At 49.3% G+C, this 24,921-nt stretch overlaps 3 protein-coding genes across 8 annotated transcripts in view; 2 read left to right on the top strand and 1 right to left on the bottom strand.

The window, feature by feature from the left end:
• Positions 1–567: 567 nt before the first annotated feature.
• Positions 568–3,102, top strand: LOC142086115 (uncharacterized). The gene has a single exon (XM_075158687.1). The coding sequence runs from the start codon at positions 568–570 to the stop codon at positions 1,987–1,989; it is 1,422 nt and encodes a 473-aa protein (XP_075014788.1). The 3' UTR covers positions 1,990–3,102.
• Positions 3,103–3,511: 409 nt separating this feature from the next.
• DDX11 (DEAD/H-box helicase 11) lies at positions 3,512–22,464 on the top strand. The gene is made up of 26 exons (XM_075158614.1): positions 3,512–3,643; positions 3,909–4,145; positions 4,523–4,609; positions 6,226–6,383; positions 7,511–7,556; positions 8,100–8,207; positions 8,771–8,858; positions 9,334–9,536; positions 10,119–10,271; positions 10,375–10,421; positions 11,223–11,302; positions 12,605–12,649; positions 12,771–12,838; positions 13,395–13,433; positions 13,912–14,035; positions 14,558–14,692; positions 15,169–15,281; positions 16,747–16,819; positions 17,154–17,257; positions 18,057–18,206; positions 20,144–20,212; positions 20,391–20,491; positions 20,904–20,988; positions 21,597–21,672; positions 21,853–22,007; positions 22,130–22,464. The coding sequence occupies exons 1-26, from the start codon at positions 3,578–3,580 to the stop codon at positions 22,157–22,159; spliced, it is 2,640 nt and encodes an 879-aa protein (XP_075014715.1). The 5' UTR covers positions 3,512–3,577; the 3' UTR covers positions 22,160–22,464.
• Positions 22,465–23,381: 917 nt separating this feature from the next.
• Positions 23,382–24,921, bottom strand: part of WASHC1 (WASH complex subunit 1) — a 45,068-nt gene continuing 43,528 nt past the window's right edge. For all 6 annotated transcript variants that reach the window (XM_075158655.1, XM_075158646.1, XM_075158675.1 and 3 more), the window contains 2 exons: positions 24,714–24,782; positions 23,382–24,150 (listed from right to left, as the gene is read on the bottom strand). In XM_075158655.1, coding sequence (XP_075014756.1) covers positions 23,999–24,150; positions 24,714–24,782 — 221 coding nt within the window. In that variant the 3' untranslated portion in view covers positions 23,382–23,998. The remainder of the gene's footprint in view (positions 24,151–24,713; positions 24,783–24,921) is intronic.

Raw genomic sequence — 24,921 nt, forward strand, 5'->3', positions numbered from 1 at the left:
TCTAGATACAATTTGCTGCAGAATATGTAGGGTTTTCTTTTTAAGGAAAAGGGCTATGATTGGAAAGAAGAAAGAAAATAGCCTACTTGGCAGAGTGGATGTTCCTGTGGTGTTGGCTGCTTCCCTCCTTGATTAAGCATGGGAATGCTGGAAGAAGAGCAGTGATTCATAGGCAATGGGAGGAGAAGTAGCTACGGTGGGGGTTGTTGAGGAGAGCAGTGATAATGTTCCTCTAACCTTGCTAGACATGGGAGCTTTGAGGACAAACAAGTGACAAGTGTCCTTTAGGGCTGTAACTTTATGACAGAGGACCCTCTTTGCAGTGTTTGCCACAGCAGCCACCCATCCTTGGGTCACGTTCCCTTCTGGCGCTCCTCGGTCTCCATACCCTCACTTTGCCCAGAGAAGATACCGAGGGGCTGGCTCCTGTGCTGCTAGTTAATGGTGGCTGACGTGCAGCAGGTCTCCGCAGTTGCCCTGTTTGGACTTCTCCCTCAGAGAAGCCGGGGGGGTGTTATTCATTGCTAGTTCCTCTGTTCACTCCAGCAGGTGACAGGTGACAGGACCATGGGTGACACACAGAAGGGCAAGCTTCATCAGGAAAGTCCTGTGAGATCTGAACTGCATCTGTTCCCCTCCAGAAAGCTCACAGGAGATACCCTCCAGGACACCGATCAAAGACAGGACCGCAAACAGGAGCTGGAGACAGAAAATGAGGTGGAGATGTCTTTTGGAAAGAGACGGGCAATGGTAACTCCCCGTGGGATGGAAGTCTGGGAGTGTGAGGACAGTGGTAGAGCCCACATCAGCAAGGTTATCCTTGCTGGGGACAAGCCAGACCCACCCATGTGTGGGAATGGTGCCATTTGGCTTCAGCAGGTGGGAGAGAAAACCTACGAGTGTCCCGAGTGTGGGAAGAACTTCAGCCGGAGCTCATACCTGAGCCAGCACCAGAGGATCCACCTAGCAGAGAAACCCTTCAGCTGCTCCGAATGTGGGAAGAGTTTCACCCGCAACTCGGACCTGATCAAACACCAGCGGATCCACACTGGCGAGAAGCCCTACCAATGCAACGAGTGCAAGAAGACCTTCAGCCAGAGGTCCAATGTGATCAGGCACCAGCGGACCCACACGGGAGAGAGACACTACCAATGCAACGAATGCGGGAAGAGCTTCAGCCAGAACTCGCATCTCATCGTCCACCAGCGAAGCCACAAGGGTGAAAAACCCTTTAATTGCCCCCGGTGTGAGAAAAGCTTCAGCGACCGCTCCTCCCTGATCATACACCGGAGAGTCCACACTGGAGAGAAGCCCCACAAGTGCCAGGAGTGCGGGAAGCGTTTCCGGGACAGCTCGGCCATCATTCGGCATCAGAGGATCCATACAGGAGAGAAACCGTACGAGTGCACCGAGTGCGGGAAAACCTTCCGGCAGAGCTCCTCGCTGGTGACCCACATGCGAACACACACGGGTGAGAAGCCCTACAAGTGCCCCGTGTGCGGGAAGGGCTTTAGCCAGAGCTCGGCGCTCACCACTCATCGCCGGATCCACGGGGGGAAGACCTTGCCCATGTACCACGGTGGCCTCCTGCCCAACCCCTACCAGTGCATCGAGTGCGGCCGAAGGTGCAGCGACCGCTCCACTCTGGCCAAGCACCAGACCACGCATGCCGAGGAACGGCCCTACATCTGCGTGGAGTGCGGGGACAGCTTCCGTCGGAGCTCGGCTCTCAACGTGCACCTGAGGATCCATCGCGGGGAGAGACCCTACAAGTGCGAGGAGTGTGGAAAAACATTCAGGCACAGCTCAGCCCTCGGTGCCCACCTGAGGATCCACGCAGGAGCCAAGCCCTACGAGTGCGGCGAGTGTGGGAAAAGCTTCCGGAAAAGCTCGACGCTTAAAGTACATTTGAAAATCCACATGGCCAAGAAACCTTATAAATGTACAGTGGGTAGGAGAATGCTCACTTCCCGCTCACTTCTGCCATAGGGCTGGAGCAGGTGTTCGGAGCAGTGTTTGGGAGCACCTGAAGAAGGTGGGTGATGAGAACCACGGTGGGAAGAGACTGACTGGAGACGCGGTAACTCTGGTGTCAGGGCTGGCTGCTTAAGCCCAGCGGCACAAAATACATTAGGAGGTCGGGAAGCAGGGCATTAGTCCTAAGAGCCGACCGCTGGTGGTTTAGGAAGAGTGCTGAGAGCCCGAGGAATGGGCACCAGCCATTGCTGGTAAATCGGGGACTGTGAATATGTGGTAGAATAACAACTGGGAGAATCAGGCTTGTAAAATAACTTTTCAACTAAAGTGAAGATCAAAATAAAAAAGTTCCAAACTTTTTGGAACTCAAAACTTTGGCTTGTTAGACACTTGTAGTAGTCTTAGGAACCCTCTTTTTTGTTACCTTCCCTTACTTTTCAGGAATGTAGTAAGTTTACCCAGTGTTTGATGAGGTGCTTCCAATGAGTCTAAGACTTTGGAGCTGAACTTCAATGTACTTGTCCTTTCTTCCTCTTTTCCCAATCTTACATGGGACAACAAATTCCTACCTCCGCACACAAAGCCTGAATAACGCAAAACTGTCATGGCTGGTCCCAGAAAACATGGATGCACAAGCATTTCCAGTTGGAATGCCGCCTGTTACTAGTCTCTGGCACTTTCTCCCAAATTTGTCCTTGCTGGTTTGATATACCTTCCAACATGGGACATCAACAAAACATGGGCAAAAATGTGGCCTTACCTTATTTAACCAAAAAAAATATTCCCCCCCCCCCGCAGATCTCCGACTCAGAATGGGTACACGATGAGTTCCTGCTGGTAGTCCAGAGACCGTTGGCGATTTTTTTAGTCCTTTTTATGATAGAGTACTGTTCTTTAGCTCACTATCGTTTGTAAAGTATTAACGTATAAAGTTCAGTGTGAACAGTTAGGAATTACTGTATTTGCATTTATTACTATGCTAATGACTGTATAAACCTCCTCTATATTGCTATGTTTTATTACTAGCTATGTGTTTCCATTCTAAATAAATCCTTTTTTTCTCTGTATAATCCAGTTTTCTGTCCTTGCGTGTGATGGGAGTGGAAACTGTAAACGGGGGTCAGCCCCGCGCCGAGTGTGGCGAGGAGCTCGCGAAGGGCGACCTGACCAGAAAGGGGGCGACGAGAAGCAGCTGCGGTGGCGAGCCTTGCTTTTCTCACGGCCCGGGGCCGACGAGCCGGCATGCCGGCGTCCACCGCGGGGCTGGCGGCCCTCCGCGGCTCCGGTGCTTCTCTGGCAGCAGCTGAGGAGTAAGAAATGCGCCCGGCAGGTCAGGGGTCAGGCTCCGCTCCCCCGCCGGCCCCGGAGGAGGCGCGGGCCTTCCGCCCCGCGCCGGCCGTCACCGGAGCGTCACGGGAAGGGGGCGGGGCGTCTCCGGCGCTCGGTTCGAAGCGGGGCGGCGGCGGCGGCGCGCGGGATGGAAAGCGGGGCGGCGGGCGCGCGGTGCGTGGGGCCGCAGGCGGGGGGCGGCGCAGCGGCGGGCCCTGGGGGGGGCCGGTTCCCGTTCCCCTACACGCCCTACCTCATCCAGGAGCGGTTCATGGCGGCGCTGTACAGCGCGCTGGAGGCCGGCCGGGTCGGGATCTTCGAGAGCCCCACGGGCACGGTGAGCCAGTGCGGGGGGACGGCGGCAGCCGGGGCCCAGGAGGCTGGGGCGGCGGCAGGGAGCCGTCAGGCGGGAGGAGGACGGAGGCCCCCCCCCGGGTGGGGATGGTCGGTGCTAGCCGGGGGAAGGGGCCGGGTCTGGGCCTGATCCCGCTCAGATCCTGTCACCGAGTGGGCCGTCCCTGTGTAGGGGCACGGCTGCGTGAGTGTCGGTGGCAGCAGTGCTGCAGCCACGGGAGCCTCGTCTGGCTTGTTTTCTGTGGCAGGGAAAATCGCTGAGTCTCATCTGCGGGGCCCTGTCCTGGCTCCGAGACTTTGAGGAGAAAAAGCAGGAGGAGGAGGCGCGACTTCTGGCACTTGAGGACAGCGGACAGGAGGGGACGAAGTGGCCGACTTCAGCTGAGCCAGGACGCCCAGATAGCAAAGACACCGCTGGGGAACCGGACTGGGTTACCGCATTTGTGCAGAAGAAGGAAGAGCGGGACGCGGTGGACAGGCTAAAGGTTGAGAAATGCTCATATGTAAGAGGATGGGTAAAATAACGAGGTGTGAGGATCAGAAAGGCTGATAGCCTGGGTGACGATTGGAAGAACAAGCGAGGCAAACTTTGATGGTGGTCTTTGTCTTTCACAGGACTTTGTTTCAGTTACGAGTTCAACGTCACAGGTTCAACCTGCAGTTCAACGCCATGCAGGTTGCAAGATAGGAAACTATATTGCTCTGAACATAGTAACATATAATAGGCGGGCAGGAGAATCGTCCACTGACAATTTTGTTTCAGAGTTAATTTTTTTCTATACCCAGGGAATAGGAGAGTAATTATACCCAGGGTTTAGGGACAAATACACTTCATCCTTCCTTCGCTCTCCCTTTACTTTAGGAAGACCAGGTCAGGAGGAAAAAGCGAGAAGAACGTCTTGAAAAAATTCGCCATAATGTGCAGTTAAAATATGCAGCAAAGAGAAAGGTGAGTTATCTCACAGAGATTAGAACTTTCTGTTTTTGTTACCTCTGTTTTTGCTTATATCTGCGACTTCATTCTGAATTTTCCAACCTGTCTGTTTGGGGAGCTCTTTGTATCAGGTTGCTGAAATTGGCCATCCAAAATTTTTGGTTAGATTTTCTTTTTAAAATACAGATGTGAAAAACAATTTGTGCATAGAGAATTTCCTGTGACAATGCTTGTGTGTGGATAGAAAGGGAGAGTGTTCTGATGGCCCTCTGCTTTTGTTTTAAAAGCTTTAATACTTGGATTTTTTTTTTTTTAAGCGCTCTGTTTTATGAGCATGTGTGAACACTCGGTACTTCTGGAATAAAACCTGTAGAACTATGATTAAATTTAAGATCATAGGAACAGAAAACCCCTCCAAAAAAAACAGGTCAGGCTTTGGTTTTACTTTGCCCATCACTAGGGAACGATTGTATTTGTTTACTTTCATAGCAAATGTGATTGTATTGTTCAGAAGCGCCTTTTTTCTACATATAAAAAGTTCACAGATATATTTTCCTGCCATTTAGATGGGTGAACTGGCTTCAGTACTCTTGACTCTAAGAGGTTTTTGATGGTATGAGTCAAACTTCCCAGAAATACCCGCTTCAGGTCCCCAAACAGGCAGACTTACTAGGCAGCCAGGCTTCTAGTTTCTAGTGTGCTCCATCTCAAGTGCTGTGTTATGTTTTGGTCAACTCCTGTCAAAAGGATATGGCAGAAATAGCAAAGGTTCAGAGGTGAATGGCAAATGAAAAACAAGTGGAACAAAGAACTTTTGTCTCTTAAAAGAGGATGAAGAGCATGTGAAATGAGAAGCATGATAAAAAGCAAGAAAGCAAGTGAGAGAAATATTATAGAGATTTGGAAAAGCAACTGATTCATCTCTTCTGTAGTGCTCACTAACTGCATTTCTTCATAATGCTGTGGTAAAAGAACGCTCATTGAAGTTGGAAGATACTGTTTTCAGATTGAAAAAATGAACTTTTCTTTATCAGAACACAAAATTAATCAGAAAACTATTCTTCAACAGTTTAATTGAATTTTTGTAGAGGGGTAGACCTGTGTTAGAATAAGAACCACATAACTGGAGAAAAACAGCAAGAGAAGTCTTGTGCTCTGCATCCTAAAACAGGTGCTGAGTTTATCCTAGCTTTAAGTTAAGTGTGGACAGAGTGTTTGATTATGTCCTTATATGTTTGGTTGGTTGGGTTTATTTACACACTATTTTTTCTCAGGGAGACATCTTTTATGGGCCACTTTAAGCAACTAATACTGGATTACATGGATATTGTCATTTCAGGATCTATTAGTTCAGTGAGCCTTTTGCATAGAAGATTCTTTATGTTTCCCCCTTCATATACGCCTGTGTGGGCAAGTCTTTGGTTGTTGGTAACAGCTGCATTCTGTGGGGCTGAACAGCTTCAGACACCCTTGATGCGTTTGCTTGTCCTGCTGGGGGTTTACCCAGCAAGCCATTCCCTGTGTTACGGGTGAGGGACTGTGCTGTCTTCTGACCTGTCCATGGCATAAAGCGACGTGTGTGCTACCTCTCTTTCTGTGTGAGAAATAATGTGATCATGTGTTCCTTTCAGAGATCTGAGGAGGATGAGACAAAGCGCCTTCTTCAGCTCAGCAAGGAGGCTCTTTCAGAGGGGGCTGGAGTGGATGTTCTAGAGCAGCTGGATCACAATGAGGAGGAGCTGATTCTTGCTGAATATGAGAGTGATGAAGAAAAGAAAGTGGTATCTGGGTAAGCACAGGGACTGAGGGGGTTCTGTGCCAAGGAAACGTTTTCTGTATCATTTTTGGCTTGCCTTGATTAAAGAGATTTCACCTGAGATTGTGCAGTTCTGGAGCTTCTCCGCCATTCAAGCTGTGTAAGGTAGTGGTTGTTCTGGGGGCTTGTTTGCTTAATTGGTTGGTTTGGTGGGGTTTTTTTGGATTTTATTTTGTTTTGTTTTTTAAGCTTTTGTTAGACACATCAGAGTGACCTGAAGTGTTTTCTGAGAGAGTGCATCTTTCTTAAAATGTGTGGCAATGTCCTGCCTTTATCCATGCCCAGTTTCCCAAAGAATGCCTCTGGATGCTGAGTGAATGACTTGAGATCAAGTGTCTTGCATGAGAAAAGCAAATTGGAACTCTGGGCATCAGAGGAAGCTATCGGTCCTGCAGATTAGCACTGGCATCTCTTCATACTCTAAAGGGAGAGATGTTCACATTTCCGAAGACCGAGCTTCAGCATGAAAACCCCATGCACACTTTTCTCTCTCATACATTTGCTTTATGCAGAAAGCCAGAAGCCATACTTCAGCATGAAAAATCAAATATATTTAAAATACAAATTTACTAATTAGTATCTAGACAGATCCTCCTGCCTTAAAAATTGCAAAACACTTAACTACTTCATTTATATGTAGTTTATCAAACATTAAACCGCTGTTGCCTTTGAGGAACTCTATGGCAGCTAAATATCTTCCTGAAGCTTTTCTTTATGCAATAGCTTGAGGTGGTAAATTGTCTCTAAAGGGAAAGTCTTACAAAAATAAATAAATAAGCTCACCAAAGAATAGTATAGCACTGATTAGCTTACGCCCGGGGCTTAGAAGCCCCAGATTTAAAAGAAAAAAAAAAAACTCTTGAAGTTGCTGAAGAGATAGCCCTACAGACGTTTTAGAGTAAGGCTTGACTTGATTGTGCACACTTACACTATTCTTAAAAAGTCGATTTTTCTTTTACCTCCTGAGTTAAGATCTGAGGCTCTTCTTGAGATGACATAACCATCTTTCTTGAGACCTCTCTCTTGTAGTAGAGCATCATTTGATTCTAACAGTCAGTGATCTGCTGAAAGGAAACTGTTTGAGCTTTCTCTTTTCTTAGACTGGAAGAAGATGACGATGATTTGGAAGAGGAGCATGTGACTAAGGTGAGATGAGGAAAGTAAATAGTGCTGCCTCACAGAACAGTGTAGGAGTGAGCAGCGTTATGGCTTCCTTGCACCCTTCCCAGAGTCATGCGGTACAGAAGGATTTAGGAACTAGCGTCCAAGAACTGCCAAGTTTGTAGATAATAGCAACCAGTTTTGCTGTGCTCATCTCCTTCTGGACTACACTGGCTGCCTAAGCAGCCTGCTCTGCTAACGCTGCTGAATTTTTGTTGTGGCTTGCTGTAAAAGCACACTGCAAGAAACACTTTTTTATTACTCTCCAATGGTGAGTCCCTGCTATTATAGGGACCTTGGAAAATTAAATGGAAACAAAGGCAAATGCATAGGAGAAAGCAAAGGTAAGGCTGTTGGCCTCAACAGTTGTAAGGTGACACTCAAACATGTGCCTTCCCTTGTGTTTTTGAAGGCTTGAGCAAGATTAACCTTGTTGAGGTGCTTGGCTGCTTCCTTGCAGGATTGGTTGTAGGTAGGGGATTGGCTTCCATGTTCTTCTTGTCTTCTCTTTGTTCTTCCTCATTGTAGATTTACTACTGCAGCCGCACTCACTCCCAGCTGTCTCAGTTTGTGCGTGAGGTGCAAAAAAGTCCTTTCGGCAAAGACACACGTCTGGTCTCCCTGGGATCCAGGCAGGTATGTGGTATTGTTCACAAGGGACCCAGAGCGTGTATTAACTTAATATGAGAGACTTTGCGGGGAGCTGTGTGGATGTGATGCCTCAGAAGGCATCTCAGGGATTGACTGAATCTCCCACTGAAAAACTAAAGCAGTCGTGGGTTGTGACACAGATGTCTGTGATGTACATTTTTCTGTGAGCTGTGTTTTGGCCATTTACCCTTTGATGTAAATGCAAAAATCTGTTTTACCTCTTCTGATGTGGAATATTACAGATGTCTGAGTCACTGGGAAGGCGTTCCTCTTAATATTACTTCTGGCAGCATCTTTTAGAAGCTGTTATGTAGCAATGAGCCATCTCAGTGCACCTTTTCTCATGTTTTTTTCCTTGCTAAGTTTTTATGGGTTTCGAGCATGTTTATAGCAGTTAGTACGCACGCTGTCTGACCGATAAACTTTTCCATTTCGGAATCTGGCCTGAGATTTTCTTTAAAGAAACCTTTTATTTTACAGCAAAGGGTGCACAGGGGGCACTCAGTGCTTAATGACCCCCTACCTCTTCCTCTCTTTGCATGTCCAAGAACCTGTGTGTGAATGAGGAGGTGCGACGCTTGGGGGCTCTCCAGCTCATCAATGACCGCTGCATGGAGATGCAAAAGAACAAACATGGTAGGAACACTTCCAGCCTGAGAAAGCAATCACTGATAAAGCTGGTATAGAGTCTGGAGACAGTATGCTCTGCCAATCAGTTCTAGTAAGAGAGTGGTAGGAGCTTGAAAATGGCAGGTTGGAGGAGCAGAGCTAGAGATCCTTAGTGCTTTTAGTTTTCTTGTCCTCCAGGGTAGGATGCTGAGATCGATAGGTATTTTCTGAGTGCCTTAAGGTGGTCATGACTTCCACAATGGAAGGATACTTGTCTTTGTAACTCAGTACTAGAAATGTTGGAAGATGTTACATGGCTAAATCTAACTGGCAAGAGTAGTGTCTGCTGTGGGGATGGAAATGTAACTGCTGAATAATTTTTAAATAGATGATAAGTTAAAAATACACATGACAAAGCCTGCTTTGAAATCCAGGAGGTTCTGCAAAGTGTTTGTTTTAGGCTATGTGTTGCTCATAGCTTTCTTTTGATTTCTGCTGTTAGAAAAGAAGAGTGATGAAGAGATGGAAGGGAAGAAGAGACGTGTGAGTCGCACCGTATGCCCATTTTACTCCTATGAGCAAATGCAGTTTCTCCGTGATGAAGTTCTAGTGGAAGTGAAAGATATTGAGCAGTTGGTGGCTTTGGGAAGGGAGACCAAAGCCTGCCCTTACTATGGGAGTCGATACGCCATTCCTGCTGCTCAGGTAAGGTGTACACACTTTTAGTGGAATTAGTGTCGGGGCCTCTAAGAATGAACCAATTACCTGCTCCCTCCAGTACTGTTACTCAATATTGTGGGAGTTTGTAAACAGGCTTGTGTTTCTGTCAGCTGTAGTTTTGCTGAGAAAGCAAAGGAAAAGAATAATAGCCATTTGTAGTTAATAGGGAGGCTGTGAGTATGTCTCAGCGTTCTGAAATACTTGAAAGGCTCAATAATGCCAAGTGACAATAGTGACACATGGGTGTAATCTTAGCTCTTGCCACTGCTTTTCTTCCTTGCTTGGTTCTCTATCAGAAGATGTGCTTTCAGTGCTTCAAAGGAGATTTGGAAGGTAACCTGAGCCAATATGCAGTTGTAGCATAATCATTTCTCTTTAGCTTACATCCCAGTGCCCTTCTCAAGCATGTGCTCCTGTCTCTCTTCCTACCATTCCCATAATAAGAGTAAGTAACTTGACTGAATTCTGCGAGGCTATCTGATACGGGCCTTTAATGAGTGGTTGCAGAGTGCCCTAATTTTGTAAGGATGAGAGCTAGAATCAGGGCAGCGTTTGCTTCTCCTGTAGCTGGTGGTGCTGCCCTATCAGATGCTTTTGCATGAGCCTACCAGGAGCGCTGCTGGGATCAAGCTGAAGGACCAGATCGTAATCATTGACGAGGCCCACAACCTCATAGACACCATCACCTGTATCCATAGTGCGGAGGTCAGTGGCTCTCAGGTGAGTCATAGCCTGGCCTGTTAATCGTGAGCGAGCTCTGCTTCCAGCAGAGCACCCTTTCTTGACTCCTTTGTAATAACAGCTCCTTTTTTTGTTCGTGTAGCTGTGCTGTGCCCACTCCCAGCTGTTGCAATACATGGAGCGATACAGGTGAGGATCTTAGACGAAAATAGCACAACAGTGTCAGGCAGCATGGATGCCATGGCTTGTCTCATGTCTGCAGGGGCTTTCTTGCTTTTCCCCAGTGGAGAGTTATTTGCATTAATACTTCTGCAGATGGAAAGCCACTTGCTTCATTATCTCTGTCTAGAATCCATCTAAGTCAGACTCCTGGGGCTGGTATTAAGCAGTGAGAAGGGGGATACCCTGAGGATTCTGGCTTTCCCTTATACGCTCGGTTCCTTTCCCAATACCTCCCTCTAATTGCTCCTGCTTTGTGATGCAGAGTTTCAAAAGATTCAGTCTTTCATGTTTCTCCTGGACCTTAGTCTTTCATGTGCTGTCTGGCATTATGGCAGAGGCAGTAAGCTCTGAGGAGGAGGAAGCTATATGTGGTTTTTGGCTCTGGCCAAATCTTGCGTCTTGTCATCCCTGCAGTGGTTGATTATTGTGCTCAATGCTAATAACTTTGAATTTGTGGAATGTTATTGCAACAGGGACTTGGGGTGTCAGTGCCACTGTAATAAACAAATTGTAATTAATGTGTGAGGAGAAGGGCGATGGTAGGAACAGTGTGGGGTGCATGGGTGAGTGCTCTGAGGTGACCTTGGGCAGGATATCCAGGGATCTATGCCCTGTCACAAATAGGGAGAGTGTGCCAGGGAGAAATCATTCTTGATTCCTGTCTCCCCAAAATGAAGGGGAGTTCAGGTGCTTGTCTCTGCAGCTCAGCTGCTGTGAGTCAGTCCCTGAAGATGTTTTGCGGCCTAATACCTGTCTCATTTTTCATAGGAAACGTCTGAAGGCAAAGAACTTGATGTACATTAAGCAGATCCTGTATTTGCTGGAGCGGTTTGTAGCCATGCTGGGAGGTAAGCAAACCTGTTCTGTCTCCAGGGATGCTGACAGACTCTGAGCTAGTTGGTGCTTCCTCAGGGCACTGCCCCCCTTCCCCCGCTGCAGAATCTGTGGGGAGGTGTTGCTCACGTATAGGTTCAGGTGCCTATTTTATTTCTCAGGCTGTTTTGTAACATGGGGATGTTGACTGGTGTCTGCCTGAGCCCCTCTCTTTGTTTGATTAGCTGAGGAGCAGCAGATGACATCATAAGTTGGTAGAGGCAGTTTCCCTCTCTTTCTGTGTGGTTTTCATATCTGATTTGAGTGGAGACGAGGTAGGGTGCTAAGTGGGGAATACAGCAGATGTGTGACAGTGATCAGGACAGCACAAGAGCTGCTCAGAATAAATCTCCTGGGTCATCTTGTAGCACGGCCTCTACCTGAGTCAGGTGTGCCTCTGCAGAATGAGTCTTTCTTGAGTGGTGCCTTTCCTTCGTGAAAAAACATTATTTTGCTGTGGTTTTTAAATCCACTGGCATTTGCAGGGCTCCTTTCCTCTAATGATCTGTCTGCGAGACCTCAGTGTGCCTTGAGGAGAGCCTGTCATAAGTTCATAAAGAACTTCCTCCTTGCCCAGGGGAAATGCAGCTCTTTGGGGCAGGGGCCTGGTGGTGCTCTCTGCCCTTCTCTCAAAAGTATACTTCTCTTCCCACCTTGTTCCTGCCAGTCTTCTCTTCCCCACACTCAGTTAAGTGCTTTCATTAGAAAATGCAGCCTGTGTACAGCTTCATGATTGAGGCTGCAAAAGTGAGATGTGAGATGGGTGTTAAACACTAGGACATAAAACGCAGTGAGTGGCAGCAATTAATCCTGTTCTGGCTGTCGGGGTGTGGGTGTGGAGCTGTCCTCAGGTTTTCCTCTCTTCCCAATCGCCTGCCTGCCTATGCACCTCCCAGCTCCCCGCTGCTGCATTGAGGAGGGGTGAGGGATGCATTGCAGTCCCTGTCCCTTCATCTTTGCAGCATGATGATTACGTAGTGTGTGAGCATTTGTATGTACCCATCCTACCTGCTGCCTCCTGCTACAGAAGGAAGGTAGGTGGTGTTTCTTAGGATGCAGCAGCACACTTGTCCTACAATGTAGGGCTACCCTACAGGGGAAGTTAAAACTGAGCAGGAGCTGATGTTTTGTCTGTATAGCTACATTTTGCAGATGTGTAGTTATTTCTTGGGTTTTGTCCTGGTGCGGTCTGCCTTTTGGCTCAGTTGTTAGTCTCTTGCTTAATTTTAAGACAGACCCATTGTAAGCCTTCCTTGAATTGGTTTCCTGTTTTACAGGTAATGTGAACCAAAATCCTAGCTGTCAGGCAGTTTCCCAAACAGGTAAGACTGGAGTGAACACCTGGGGTATGCAGCCATCAGTCAGGGACATGGGGTGGGCAGTAAGGGGCTGCAGGCCCCGCAGCTAATAATCTTTATTCTCCTTTCCCCCCCTTTCTTTCAGGGACAGTGCTAAAATCCATCAATGACTTTCTATTTCAGAGCCAGATTGACAATATCAACCTCTTCAAGGTAATGCAAATGTTGTCGTCTGCTAGGGCACAGGTGGTGGTGACTTGTTCAAGGTTATCAGGAAGTGTGTGCGAGAGCTGGAAGTAGAGCCAAGGCCCGCATGGCAGAATATGCTTTCTAGCAGATTCTCCCCGATGTATAGATCTCTCCTGCTGCTGTCTGGATAACAGTGCATTAAAGCTGGATAGGTGGTCTTGCAGTAGAGGGAAGCAAGTAATTAAACACGTATGAGTGCAGAGGCTGTCTAGGCAAAGCTAAACTGTAAGGGCAAAGCTAAACTGTAAGGGTTGAGGGTGAAGAACCTATACTACTCCAGTAACCTAACCCATCCCTTGAACCTCCAAACACAGCACCTTAACACCGTGTGTTTCCACTCTGGAAACAATGCCTTGTAATAAACTGTTGTTTGGGAGGCAACACTCATGAAGAACTGCGCACCCCTCCCCAAGAGCACAGCAAGAACAGCAAATGATACTCCTGCTGGGCAGGGATCAAGGGCAGCAGGATGGGAGAGGGATGCTGAATGCCAGTTCGTTTTTCTGTCTTCCTCCAACAGGTTCAGCGTTACTGTGAGAAGAGCCTCATCAGCAGGAAGGTATTGCCCCTGTGACTTTATGGTCAATAGCGTTCAAATGCTGTTTCATGCATTGCGTTTTAAGTGGAAGCTGAAGCAGCTGGGGTGGGAGCCTGTCTTCTCCACTCTGCTCTGCAAAAAAAAGTGGTTCCTGCAAAAAGCATTGTATGGTGGAGTTATCTTTTGCCTATACAGCAAAGCAGCATGCAACGTGGTGTACCACAGTATTCCAGTGGGTGCTAATCCTGTGCTGCTTGGCCTTAAACTTGCCAGCCTGGTAGGCTGCACTGCACCGGGGGAACAAACATCAGAGACTTGTTTTGGTTTTAATTCAATGAGCGAAGGAAAGTAATGGGAGCTCTGCGCTGACAGATTCTGATTGGGCTGGTTTGCGAACACCTATCAAGGAACTTTATCTATGGCAGGCCAGCAAACCTGGTTTTATCTTGTCTGATTCCTGCTATTGGTAGTCTTAGTCTTACTGGCTTTTGTTTGGCAGCTTTTTGGGTTTGTGGAGCGATACGGAGGCCCTGCCACAGCTGTGAAGACCAACAAGGAGAACAGGAAGTTGGCTGGTTTGCAGAACTTTCTTCTGACCCTCCAGCAGAGGTCTGATAAAGAGGGTGAGTTCAGACATCCTCCACTTGTGCATCTGCGGACAAAGTGAGGATGTGGAACCTGCGTCTATCGCATGAGGAAAGGGGGGAGGCAGATTTGAAGAGCAATAAACTGCAGAAGCTGTCCTGCGCAGGTGTTTTGTAATATATGTGGGTAACTGACCTAGGCAACTATACATATGATTAGAAGATCTCCTGAGGTCCCTTCCAAGCTGAATGATGCGATTCCATGTTTACACTGCACGCACTCAAGCTTTGCCCTGCTGTGACCTGCTGGCTCTGGGAGCTGAGCTACCATGGGTAGCTCTGTTTAGTGGTGCCAGCTACAAAAGCCAGATCTTTCTTTTTTTTCCTAGCAATGAGACAGAATTTGGGTTCTCTCCTTTGTTGGGTCTTTGTTCTCTGCCTGCATATGTAGACCAGGTATCATGTTCCTGTAGAAAGGACCATCTATGTTTTGTGCTTAGTCCCTGTCTTCAGAAACGTGGCCTAAGTTGCCTGCCTCTCCTTTTCTTTTCTGGCCAGCAGGTACTCTCCAGAGCCCTCCTGTGGAGGCTGAGAACGACCAGCTCCGAACTGCCTCTCCGCTGATGCAGATTGAAGGATTTCTCTCAGCCCTCACAAACGCAAACCAAGATGGCCGAGTCATTCTCAGCAGGCAAGGTACTGGAAAGGGCGAGCTGGGGAGAGGTGGCATGAGTCACAAGCAGGGCGCTTCACTGGCAGTGAGGGAGGAGGTCCTGAGCCTGGGGGGAGCCTGCAGCCCTGCCGGAACATCTCTGTGCTGTCCATGATGCAGGCTGGCAGGCTCGGTCTGAGGTGTGAGGACTCATGAACCCAAAGGAATTCTTAACCAAGGGCATTGGGGCCAGGGTTTGCGGAGCTCTGCTCCCACTTCGGATGTCGATTTTTGTCTTGCGATTTATTGCACTTCTTCCACAGCTCCAGGAAGATTAGGAAGCAGCAGGTAACTTCTAGGTTGGCTTTACCTGCTGCTGCCCCTGGCAATGTTGAATAGCAGCAAGTCCTTGTTTTGAGAGGTGGGGACCGGCCAGAGTGCCTAGGACAGCAGGGAGAATCTCTTACATCCCTGAGCGTGTGTCACAGCTAGTTCCTGATGTTGTCTCTCCTTTTCCCAGGCACAGTTGGTCAGAGCAGCCTCAAATTCCTCTTGCTGAATCCAGCTGTCCACTTTGCCAAGGTGCTGGAAGAATGCCGTGCTGTAATCATTGCTGGGGGCACCATGCAGCCGGTGAGGGAATAAGGATGCTATGCTGGGCTCTCGGGAGGTCTCTGGTGCTATCTGCAAGCAGGCATGGAAAGATAGCAGCTTGGCCCCACTGGGATGTGCTCCTCTTCTTGCTTCCCATGGCATGTGTGGGAAAAGACCTTTCCTACCTACCCTTTTATCTCCCTGGTATGGTTTCCCTGCATGAGGCATCACACTGCCTGTTTATGCAAAAAGTTGTAGGTGTAAGGGCACGATTGCCCTTGTCGGCCTTTCTTGTCCTCAAGGACAGGCTGAAGCTGAGCTCATGGTAGGTTGGAACTAGCATGGGTAGCAGTCGGAGGACCTTGTAAAACCATCTGACCTTCTAAAGGGACAGGGATCCCACAGGGACCATCCCATAGGGGATCTTTCAGAAAAATCAAGACTTCAGTCTTGGTATGGTGGCAAGCAGCTTATCATCCTTCTCCTGCGGCTTTAGTGCCTGAGAGACAGTTTGTGTTTGTGTTGGTCGGGTGCAGTGGAGCATGCCAGATATCCCAGTTAGTTACGTTTATCCTGTTCTTGGACACGAATGTCCTCAAACTTCCTCTTTGCCCGTGTGGTGACAAGGGAGGGAAGGAGGGTGTGAAGTGCAGGACCTCCTTTTTGGAAGGCCACCATTCCAACTTTGGACTTTTCAGACTGAACTTGGAGAGGGGATGTAGTTGCAGTCCAAGCTGTGGCCTGTGCAGTGCTTGGGAGCCCTGGTAATGCGTTTTTGGGCCTGGGGAAGTCTGAAATTGGGGCGTGTTGGGCCGAGAGGCTGGCTGGTTCCAGGCAGGGGACCTGCCCTGTGCAGCGGGGCCACGGCAAGGCTCAGGACCGCCCCCCCCGTCTTCACGCTGCCTGTTCTGCTTGGGCCGGCTTGAAGGTCCGCCCCGGGCGCTGGGCCTGGCCTCGGCAGAGGGCGGGCAGGCCGGGGTGCCGGCGGGCCCCCGCGCCCCCGGGGCAGAGCGCGGCCGCCGGGCGGGCATCGCCTGGGGCCGGGCCGGGCCGCGCCGCGCCGCCGGCAGGGGGCGCTGCCGCTCCTCGCCCGGCGGGGGCGCTGGGGCGCGGCGGCGGCTGCGCGGGGGGGGGCCGCCGGCTGCGGCGCTCGGGGCGCGGGGCGCAGTGCTCAGCGCCCGGCGGTCGTGCCGGCACCGGGGCCGCCGAGGTAGATGAGCTCTCCGCTCGGCAGCGGCTTCAGGCCGTGGCTAACCTTGCAGGCCCTTTCTCCTGTGTGCCTTGGGCTGCAACACGCCCCACAGCCCTGGCTGGTGGGCTCAGTGTTCCCGTGACCTTGATTTTTCTCATCACGGAGGGAGCCTTCTCCCCTGCGCCAGCAACCCACCGGACGGAGCTGACCAGCTGTCCCTTGTCACAGGTGCTCGACAGCCGTACCAGTGTTGCTGATGTAGTGTCTTTTAGGACGCTGGTGCTTTACCTCTCTCTGGCTTGTCGTACATAGGTGGCTGATTTCCGAGAGCAGCTGCTGTCTTGTGCTGGTGTGGACCCTGCACGTGTCGTGGAGTTCTCTTGTGGTGAGTGTGCCGTGGTGGCAGGCAGGGGTCATAATCTGTCTCTGTGGGACCCGAGTGTTGCAGTTTGCCTTTGGTGCTGTTTTGTCAGCACTGTAAGCAATATAGCATCTTTCATGGCAGCAAAGGGGTGCTAGGTCCCTTCTACTATGAACTTCCCCAGTATCAGCAGGCAGTGTGCTGTGCCTTCTTCCCTGGGGCTCAGGGCGTGGAAGTCAGAGCAGCTTAGTGACTTAGGCAAATGTGTGCCTCACTGCACGCAGGTAAAGCTGTTCAGCTAGTGGGGTTTGTGCACACAGCAGCGATGTTGACTCTCACTACTTGTTTTTGTCTCCAGGACATGTGATTCCTCCAGAAAACATTTTACCTCTAATCCTCTGTAGTGGTCCTTCCAACCAGCAGCTGGAGTTCACCTACCAGACAAGAGACCTGCCCCAGATGGTCAGTCTTTCCTTTGTTCCTGTTCTTGGTATCTCTTTTTTGCTTCACTTGCTTATGTTTCATAGGATAGTGTGGTCTCTGTTTGAAAGGTGGGCTGATCAAAAGCCATGGCAGGGGAGATCCATGGGATTTGGGGCAGGTGTGTTGCCAAGTAATTGGGAAAGAGGAGCAGCAAAAGGAGTTTTGAGCTGCCTGCTCAGAGGTAGCTATTGGAGACGAGGACTAGCAACTCCTGTTTGGCTGTACTGACATCCTGCATTTGTGTGCTGGACATCAGAAGGAGATTTCTGACTCTGCTTCACTGTTTGAAGGGCTCTGACAGTGCAGTGTGACAGCTGCAGCCCTGCAGAGTGCAGCCCAAACCATAGGGGCGGCAGCAGATGTTTCTGCACTTTTTCCTTCTTCCTTTGGTGGGCCAGTAAGCACCCAAGGCTGGACATGAGATCTGCTCAGCCTCTGCTGAATCTCCATCAGATGTGCTAGCTAGCTCTCCACATCTGTTCTAGTGTGACAGGTCCCATCCACTGCGACAACAGACATAAACCCTCCTTTCCTAAATGACCAGTGCTCCACAGCAGTAACAGAAACCCTGGATTAGGAGGAGAGGCCAAGCAGTGAAGAGCTTTTTGGTGATTCCCAGCTCCCCTAGAGAGCTCTCTTGGACCTGGCATATTTCCCACATTTTTCCTTCCCCCAAGGCATGTCATAGGGGAGGTGTGATCCTGGGACTGAGCACAGAATTGGAGCGGCATTAGCTGGAACTCCTGTCAGCTGCAATATGCTCTTGTCCCTCTTGCAGATGGATGAGACGGGTCGAATCCTTTGCAACCTGTGCAATGTGGTCCCAGGGGGTGTGGTGTGCTTCTTCCCCTCCTACGAATATGAGAAGCAGGTGTATGCACACTGGGAGAAGACAGGGCTGCTCACCCGCCTGGCAACTAAGAAGAAGGTAATTGTGCAGCCAGGGGCAGTTGGTACTTTAAATGGAGGTTTCAAAAGTCAGACAATTACCTATGCATTACAGGCCTCTCTTGCTGAGTTGTTCTCATATTCTGCACAGCAGAGCAGAGCGGATGTTTATCTAGCCAATCCCTCCAGTAATGAATAAATGATACTTCCCGGGCGGCTGATCACTGAGCTGGGATCTAAATTAGATTAAATGCAGCTATAGATTCTTTAAGTGCACAGTCTGTGTAGTGGCCATGGGGGGAGACAATCCTCGCTTTCCATAACCAGCAAGCTTGTTCCCGTGTGGCTGGGGGACTGCTCAGGTTGAGCTCTTACAGGGAACTTGTTTTTCCCAGGCTCAGCTGTGTGCCCCTTGAACACAGACCAGCACAACTAAGCGCTAGGTAGAATGGGACCAGACTGCAGTTCATAGGACAAATGGTGTTCTTTTTCTGGTGTAAGTGCAAAGCGGAGAATTGAAAGACTAGCAGTGGTGACTCCTGTTGAAGAAGTGATGAGAAACATTAAATGGGGAGATCACTGCAAATATAAAATCTCCACAATGACTCCCACAAGTATTTGAAGCTTGGGTATTGAAGGTAGGCAGTCCGACTGTCTCAGGGTGTGGGGCAGGGATCTTGGATCACGTGCTGGAAGGGGAGACAGGAAAGAATTACCTATACCCTGGCTGTGCCTTCTGTTTACCAAAAACTAAATAACTTACCATGTGGATTAGGAGAGCACATTCCCAGATATTTCACAGCCTCGGTGCAGGCACTCTGGCACGTGGATATGCCTGTAGGTTTTTGTGGTGGAAGCATTATGTGTTTGTACAGCTATCACTCATAGTGCCTTTCACGTGTGTTCTGTCAGGGTCCCAGTGGTCTGCCTGGTGCCTCCAAGGCTTTGTGCCACAATCACGCAGCTTGCTCTGCCTCTCAGCTCTGATTTGTTCTTGTTTGGCCTTTGCAGTCTCCAGCAAATTGGATATGCGTTAGCAAAGCAATTTGGTAGAAGTGCAGCAAGTGTGACTTTCAGCTGCCCACACACAAGATCGTATCATAGCAGAGGAAGGTTAAAGTCTTTCCTGAGGTGACTGTGGTGAGATCACACTGAGATTATATATAAATTACACAGGGAAAATTAATTTAAATCAGAGGATTAAATAGCTACTGTTTAATAAGTTAAATAGTCTTGGCTTATATTTGTAATTGCCAGTTATTTTTCTACTGAAAGGCTGATTCTGGCTGGCAAAATTTGATAGTACTAATTGCAAACCAAGAGGAAACACATCCTTTAGGTTCTTTACTGTCACAGAAAAGACAGATGTTGCACCTCTTGTTTACTAGGAAAACAACTTGTGATTTAGACCAAGGTGGAGCATCTATCAGAATGCAGCTCAATTAACATCAGGGGCTTTCAGTAACTAATTAGGCATGCTAGAATAACACAAAGAAATATTACTTTATGTATGCTTTGCAGAGAAAACTAATTTATTCACTGGGCAAGGGGAGCTATTACTTGGAATTAATTGGTGATTGGAATTGATTGGTCCTGTCACTGTCCTCCAAGATCTCGCAGCTGGAGGGTCTCCTCACCCTGCTGGATCTTTATTCATAGATGGAAGAGGTGCACGTTGCTTTCCTGCCTTTCAGCTCTCAGGTGACTTTTAACTTCTTGCAGAATTAGACAAGCCTGCTAAAGCTGAAAGAGAGTGTTGGAGGGGCAGGAGCAGCTGCTGCTTCCTTCAGAGCCCAGTGGAAAAGCGCTGTAGTGAGCAGGCAGTGCTTTTCCAGGGTGGAAGGGAAAGGTGCTGGTTTTTCAGGCAATTTGCCCTTCCTTGATATTTGTTCCATGTGCTGCATGGGAGTAAAATGATTTGCTTTCTTTAAACTGTTTGCTTCCTGTTGCTGACCTGACGCACTGTGCCTGTGACAGATCTTTCAGGAGCCAAAGAAAGCCAACCAGGTGGAGCAGGTGCTGGTGGAATATGCCAAGTGCATAAAGGTAAGCTGAGCTGGCAGGCTGGTGGGAGTGTGGCATCCCAACTGCGTACGGGAGTGCTGCTACAGAGAGCATTGCAGCTTTTTTCAAGGAAAGAGGGCTCTAGCCCCCGTGTGGGAGTGTTTCTGAAGCACAGTAATCTTCCCTACTCTGATTTAAGTTGCTGGTCCCTCTCCTGCAGCGCTGCAGCCGGGCAGGAGGACAGATGACGGGGGCCCTGCTGCTTTCTGTAGTTGGAGGCAAAATGAGCGAAGGGATCAACTTCTCTGATGACCTGGGAAGGTAAGGTGGCTGCCCCTTGGAAGGTGAGCACTGGTGCGGCGACTCCAAGCAGGATGGGCACGTCAGTACCTGCATAGGTAGAAAGTCCTGGGGAGCACATGGCTTGGGCTGATGCTTAAACCAACGGGACCAAGTCTGTTGGGTGGTGTAAAACCCTTGCCCAGAGTACTTTTCATGTGAGTAATGCAGTTAGGCTTGCTGTGCTAGATAATCCCTTGTTCTGGCACCCTGAATCCCTCTGCAGCTTTCCGTTCAGAACGTGCTTGTCAGACTGCTGTGCTTTATTGCCGCCTTTGGTTTTCAGGGCTGGCTGTCTTTCAGGGGTGCAGTGACCTCTAATTTATCAGGCTATTGGCAAAGTGCTCTACGATGAGACATTAAGAATAATGCAGTCCTCCCTTGCCCCTTGCAGGTGTGTGATTATGGTGGGAATGCCTTACCCCAACATTAAATCTCCAGAGCTCCAGGAAAAAATGACTTGGCTTGACAAAACGATGGTAACAGAGACACTTACACCTCTGCCTCTTTCACTTCTGCTTTTTAGTATTAGCTTTCCTCCCCGAACACGAGTCCCAGGGCTGCCTTCAAAGATTTTTTTTCTTTGACCTTGCCCTCGTTTCCCAGACTGTGTGGTACCGAGAGCACAGCCTTCTCCACGGTGCGCGCGTACAGGTGGCCCTAAACACAGGGAAGAAGCTCAGTGGAGGGAAACACCACTGGGGCTCCCTGGGAACACTGAGTTCCAAGGGGAGCAAGGTCCCTTCACCCCAGAGGAAGTGGCAGGGTGGTAGAAGCTGCTTGCCAGGATCACTTCTCCTCTTGGCTCACGTGTTCTTTCTCACTGCCCACTGGAGATTCTCTTCCTGGGCAGCTGGGGACAAGTTTTCTGCCTTCAAGGGGGGCCTTGGGCTGGCTCTTTGTGAATGCTCAACATGGTTTTCTGACTGCAACCTTTCTTCCGTCCCTTCTTACTCTCAGCTTGGGGTCTGCTTGGCCACCCACTCACTCTGCAGGGGTAAAAGCATTTGCCTCACTTTGTCATTAAGACTCCGTAGTTTGCTTTACATCTGCCTGGTGTTCAGTCTTACCTATTTCTCCTTTCCAGCCCAGAGCTGCTGGCCAGGCACCTAGCAGAGTGCTGATTGAAAACCTGTGCATGAAGGCAGTAAACCAGTCGATAGGTAATTCATCCTTCTTTGGACGGGCTGGGGGATACGAAATGTGACTGTAGTGAAGTAAGAGGGTGGGAAAAAGGGCGCATTACCAATCAGTCTAAGTACAGATGACGGGAACATGAGCTTCCTTGCCTGAGAACAAACACTTGAGTGAGCCATTTTAATGTGGTTGTACACTCTGTACAGGCAGAGCCATTCGCCATCAGAAGGACTTTGCCAGCATCCTGCTCCTGGACCACAGGTACGCACGCCCTGCCATCTTTAACAAACTGCCGCAGTGGATCAGGGAGAGAACTCAGGTGAAACCTGCCTTTGGATCAGCGTTTGCAGAGTTAAGAAAGGTCAGAACTTGTACCTTATGTACTGCTACCAAAACTGTTTCCCGCTGTACTCGTGTACTTTTCTCAAACCTTCACTTTAGAGTAAGGCCAGGGACAAACTGTCTGGTTTTGTGCGTTCCTAGTTCCATCGAGGGAAGTCAGACACTTTGTGATGCAGACCAGAGAACAGGCTCTAGGTCAACTCCGTGAGCTACACCTCTGAAGAACCCCTGAAGCAACACAAGTTCCTGCTTTTCTGTACCAAGGAGTTTGTGAAGCTCCGCCTTCTGCCTCCTTTGTGGATGGTTGCTGTTCAGTATCTGAGCACCATGACGGTGAGATAGCCTTCAGCACCATAACCAGGAGGGAAACTGGTCCTAGGTCTGAGGCAGGTGAAGGTAGTAGCGGCAGGCTCCTATCTGTTTACAGCTGTTAAGGTTTTATTTAAATTGATTAAATATTTTCAAGCCAAACTCTTAATATGGGGAGTATAATTATTTTGACTGAACACATCTGCCTTTTCCCATCAACCACCAAGTGTAGGGGGCTTGATGACTAATGAAAACATAGAGCTTTTCACAAGAATTGTAAACTCATCAGGCCACTAGTTTGTGTCATGTTGGAATTACACAGTCAGACTGGTAAGATATATGGGGCAGGTATTAGATAACACTTACCTCCTTCTTTCTACCTTGCTTCAAGCAGTCAATAGATTCAAGGAGCGGTTCATTCTTTCAAGGGGAATAAAGATGTGGCCATAATAAAGCTCAGCACTTCTCCTTTGATCATGCTTAAGCACAGGATTGCTCTGCTCTTTTTACTGCCTATTTTGAATTCAAAGTAACTTCCTGTGGAAAATGGTAAAACCTTCTTAGCGTAACCTTCCTGGGCTTCTTTCCTAGCAGTAACAACAGGGACAGCTATGTAATCCCACAGCCGTCCCCAGCTCTTTTTGTCATCCTGAGCAAGTCTCTTCCCAGGAGCTTCTTTTGCCTCCTTGCCAGTTTCAGCAGCTGGGTGCTACCTCTCAAGGCTCTTCACAGTGAAGAAAGCACTTATAATTAGACACAGAGCTGGTACCCACTCCCTGTATGTTAATTAGCCCCACAGGGAAAGAAACAGCTGCTTCTCAGGAACTTCCATGGTGAGTCTCCTGCCCCTTCAGTGGGTACAGAGCCCCCGTCTGGCACACGCTCTGCCTTAACCCCAGTGAAAGCGGCAGAGGGAGCGGGGGGCACCTGCTTGTAACAGCTGGTACCCTCCAGCCCTGTGGCTGGTGGTGCTGGGTTGTAAGGCTAGCCCACCTGAGGTGAGAGTGGACAGCTGGGCCTTCCCTTAAGACACTCTTAATTGAGCACGGTTCCCGCTTTTGCCAGAATGAAGGCTGCAATGACCTGCTTCCTTCAACTTTATTGAAATTTTTCAGACAGCAACAGGCAAAGAATTACCATAAGCCAGGTAGAGAAAGAAACCATTGTGTGCAGAGGCACCAGGAAATAAACCTCCATGGAGGGACACACACAGTCAGTCTCTCTTCTAGCAACAACCAAGCAAACACGAGCTTCAGCACGCAAGCAGCAAGGAGACAAATGGGGCAAGGGCTGTTTGCCTGCAAGAGATGCTTTTGCAGGAATCACCAGTCACGTTAGGAAAGACTGACGGCCCGTTAAATCAGGAGCAATGCTAGTTCTGATCCTCTGAGCACAGGCTGCCCCACTGCTCGCCAGCTAAGGCAGGATTTATTGTGCCAGCATGAGCAGTTGCAGCATTTGAGATGGAATGTAGTATTTGGGCTGGAGAATAGGAGCCAGCAGAAGAAAAACTCTCATTGATAACTATACCCTCAGCAGCAGGTAGCTGCTGTTGCTCCTGCTTCTCTTCAAGAAGAAATGACATGGTCCCCCTGCCATGCCAGTGCCCACCCTCCAGGAGATACTTCCACAGGCTGGTGTCTCTCAAAGGTGCGTAGTTCAAGAGTCCTGGGATTCACGCTGATGCACAACTGACCCCATCTATGACTCCCAGTCATCCTCATCCTCCTCACCCACGGGCTGCTGTGGCGGTGGGAGGGGTGGTATTGAGTCCGACATACGAGCGAAGGCACCAGCAGGACTTCCTGGAGCATCAGGATTTCCAGAGGCTCCAGGCCCTTTCCCTGAAATACCTGTGAGGGAAGTAAAAGCACCAGTGAGTGACACCTGGGCACTAGAGAACATGGAGGCTCAGCAAAGGGGAGGGGAAAAACACCTCCGTACCATGGCCAGAAGTAAGCAGAATGGCCAATGTGCTTAAATACCGCCACAGCCCTGCACAAGGGCTCATTTAACTAAAGCTCCACCCGAGCAAGTCCATGTCCTCCTCTGCCCTGTGCCAGGCACTGAGGGGTGATGCTGGTCCTAAATGCCCCAGGTACATGCCAAGGCCTCAGGTGCCGGCAAGGGGCCCAGTTGCCCAGCACTGAATTAAAAAAGACACCGCTGTCCCTTCCTCCGAGAGCCTGTCCTCTGCCTTAGACACACAACCTCCTCCGGTGCCTCCAGCTGGGCTTGAGGCGGAGATTCCCTTGCTCACTCTCTGTTAAGACACCCCCAGCCACGCTGTGGCACACTCGCCAGGGAAAGTGTCTCTGTTCCTGTTTCTAGGGCTGTGGCTGACACAACTGAGGTGCCATAAAGGGCTCTCCCTCTTTCCTAGGGGGAAGGAGCAGCCCACCCTGCAGGACAGTACCTTTGCGCCTCAGCACCAGTTTGTTGAAGAGGTCTGACATCAAATCTCCACCTTGCCCTGTAGCTCTCACTGAAACAGAGCAAAACAAGTCAGACAAGAAGAAGCAGCAGTCCAAACCTAGCACTACAGCAAAAGCATTCTCTTGCAATACTGCCTTCAGATTAAAGAAAAAAAAAAAACCATAACCAAAACAAAAAACCCAAACCTC

The sequence above is a fragment of the Calonectris borealis genome, chromosome 1 (genome assembly GCF_964195595.1).
Source record: "Calonectris borealis chromosome 1, bCalBor7.hap1.2, whole genome shotgun sequence".
NCBI classification, from domain to species: Eukaryota; Metazoa; Chordata; class Aves; order Procellariiformes; family Procellariidae; genus Calonectris; species Calonectris borealis.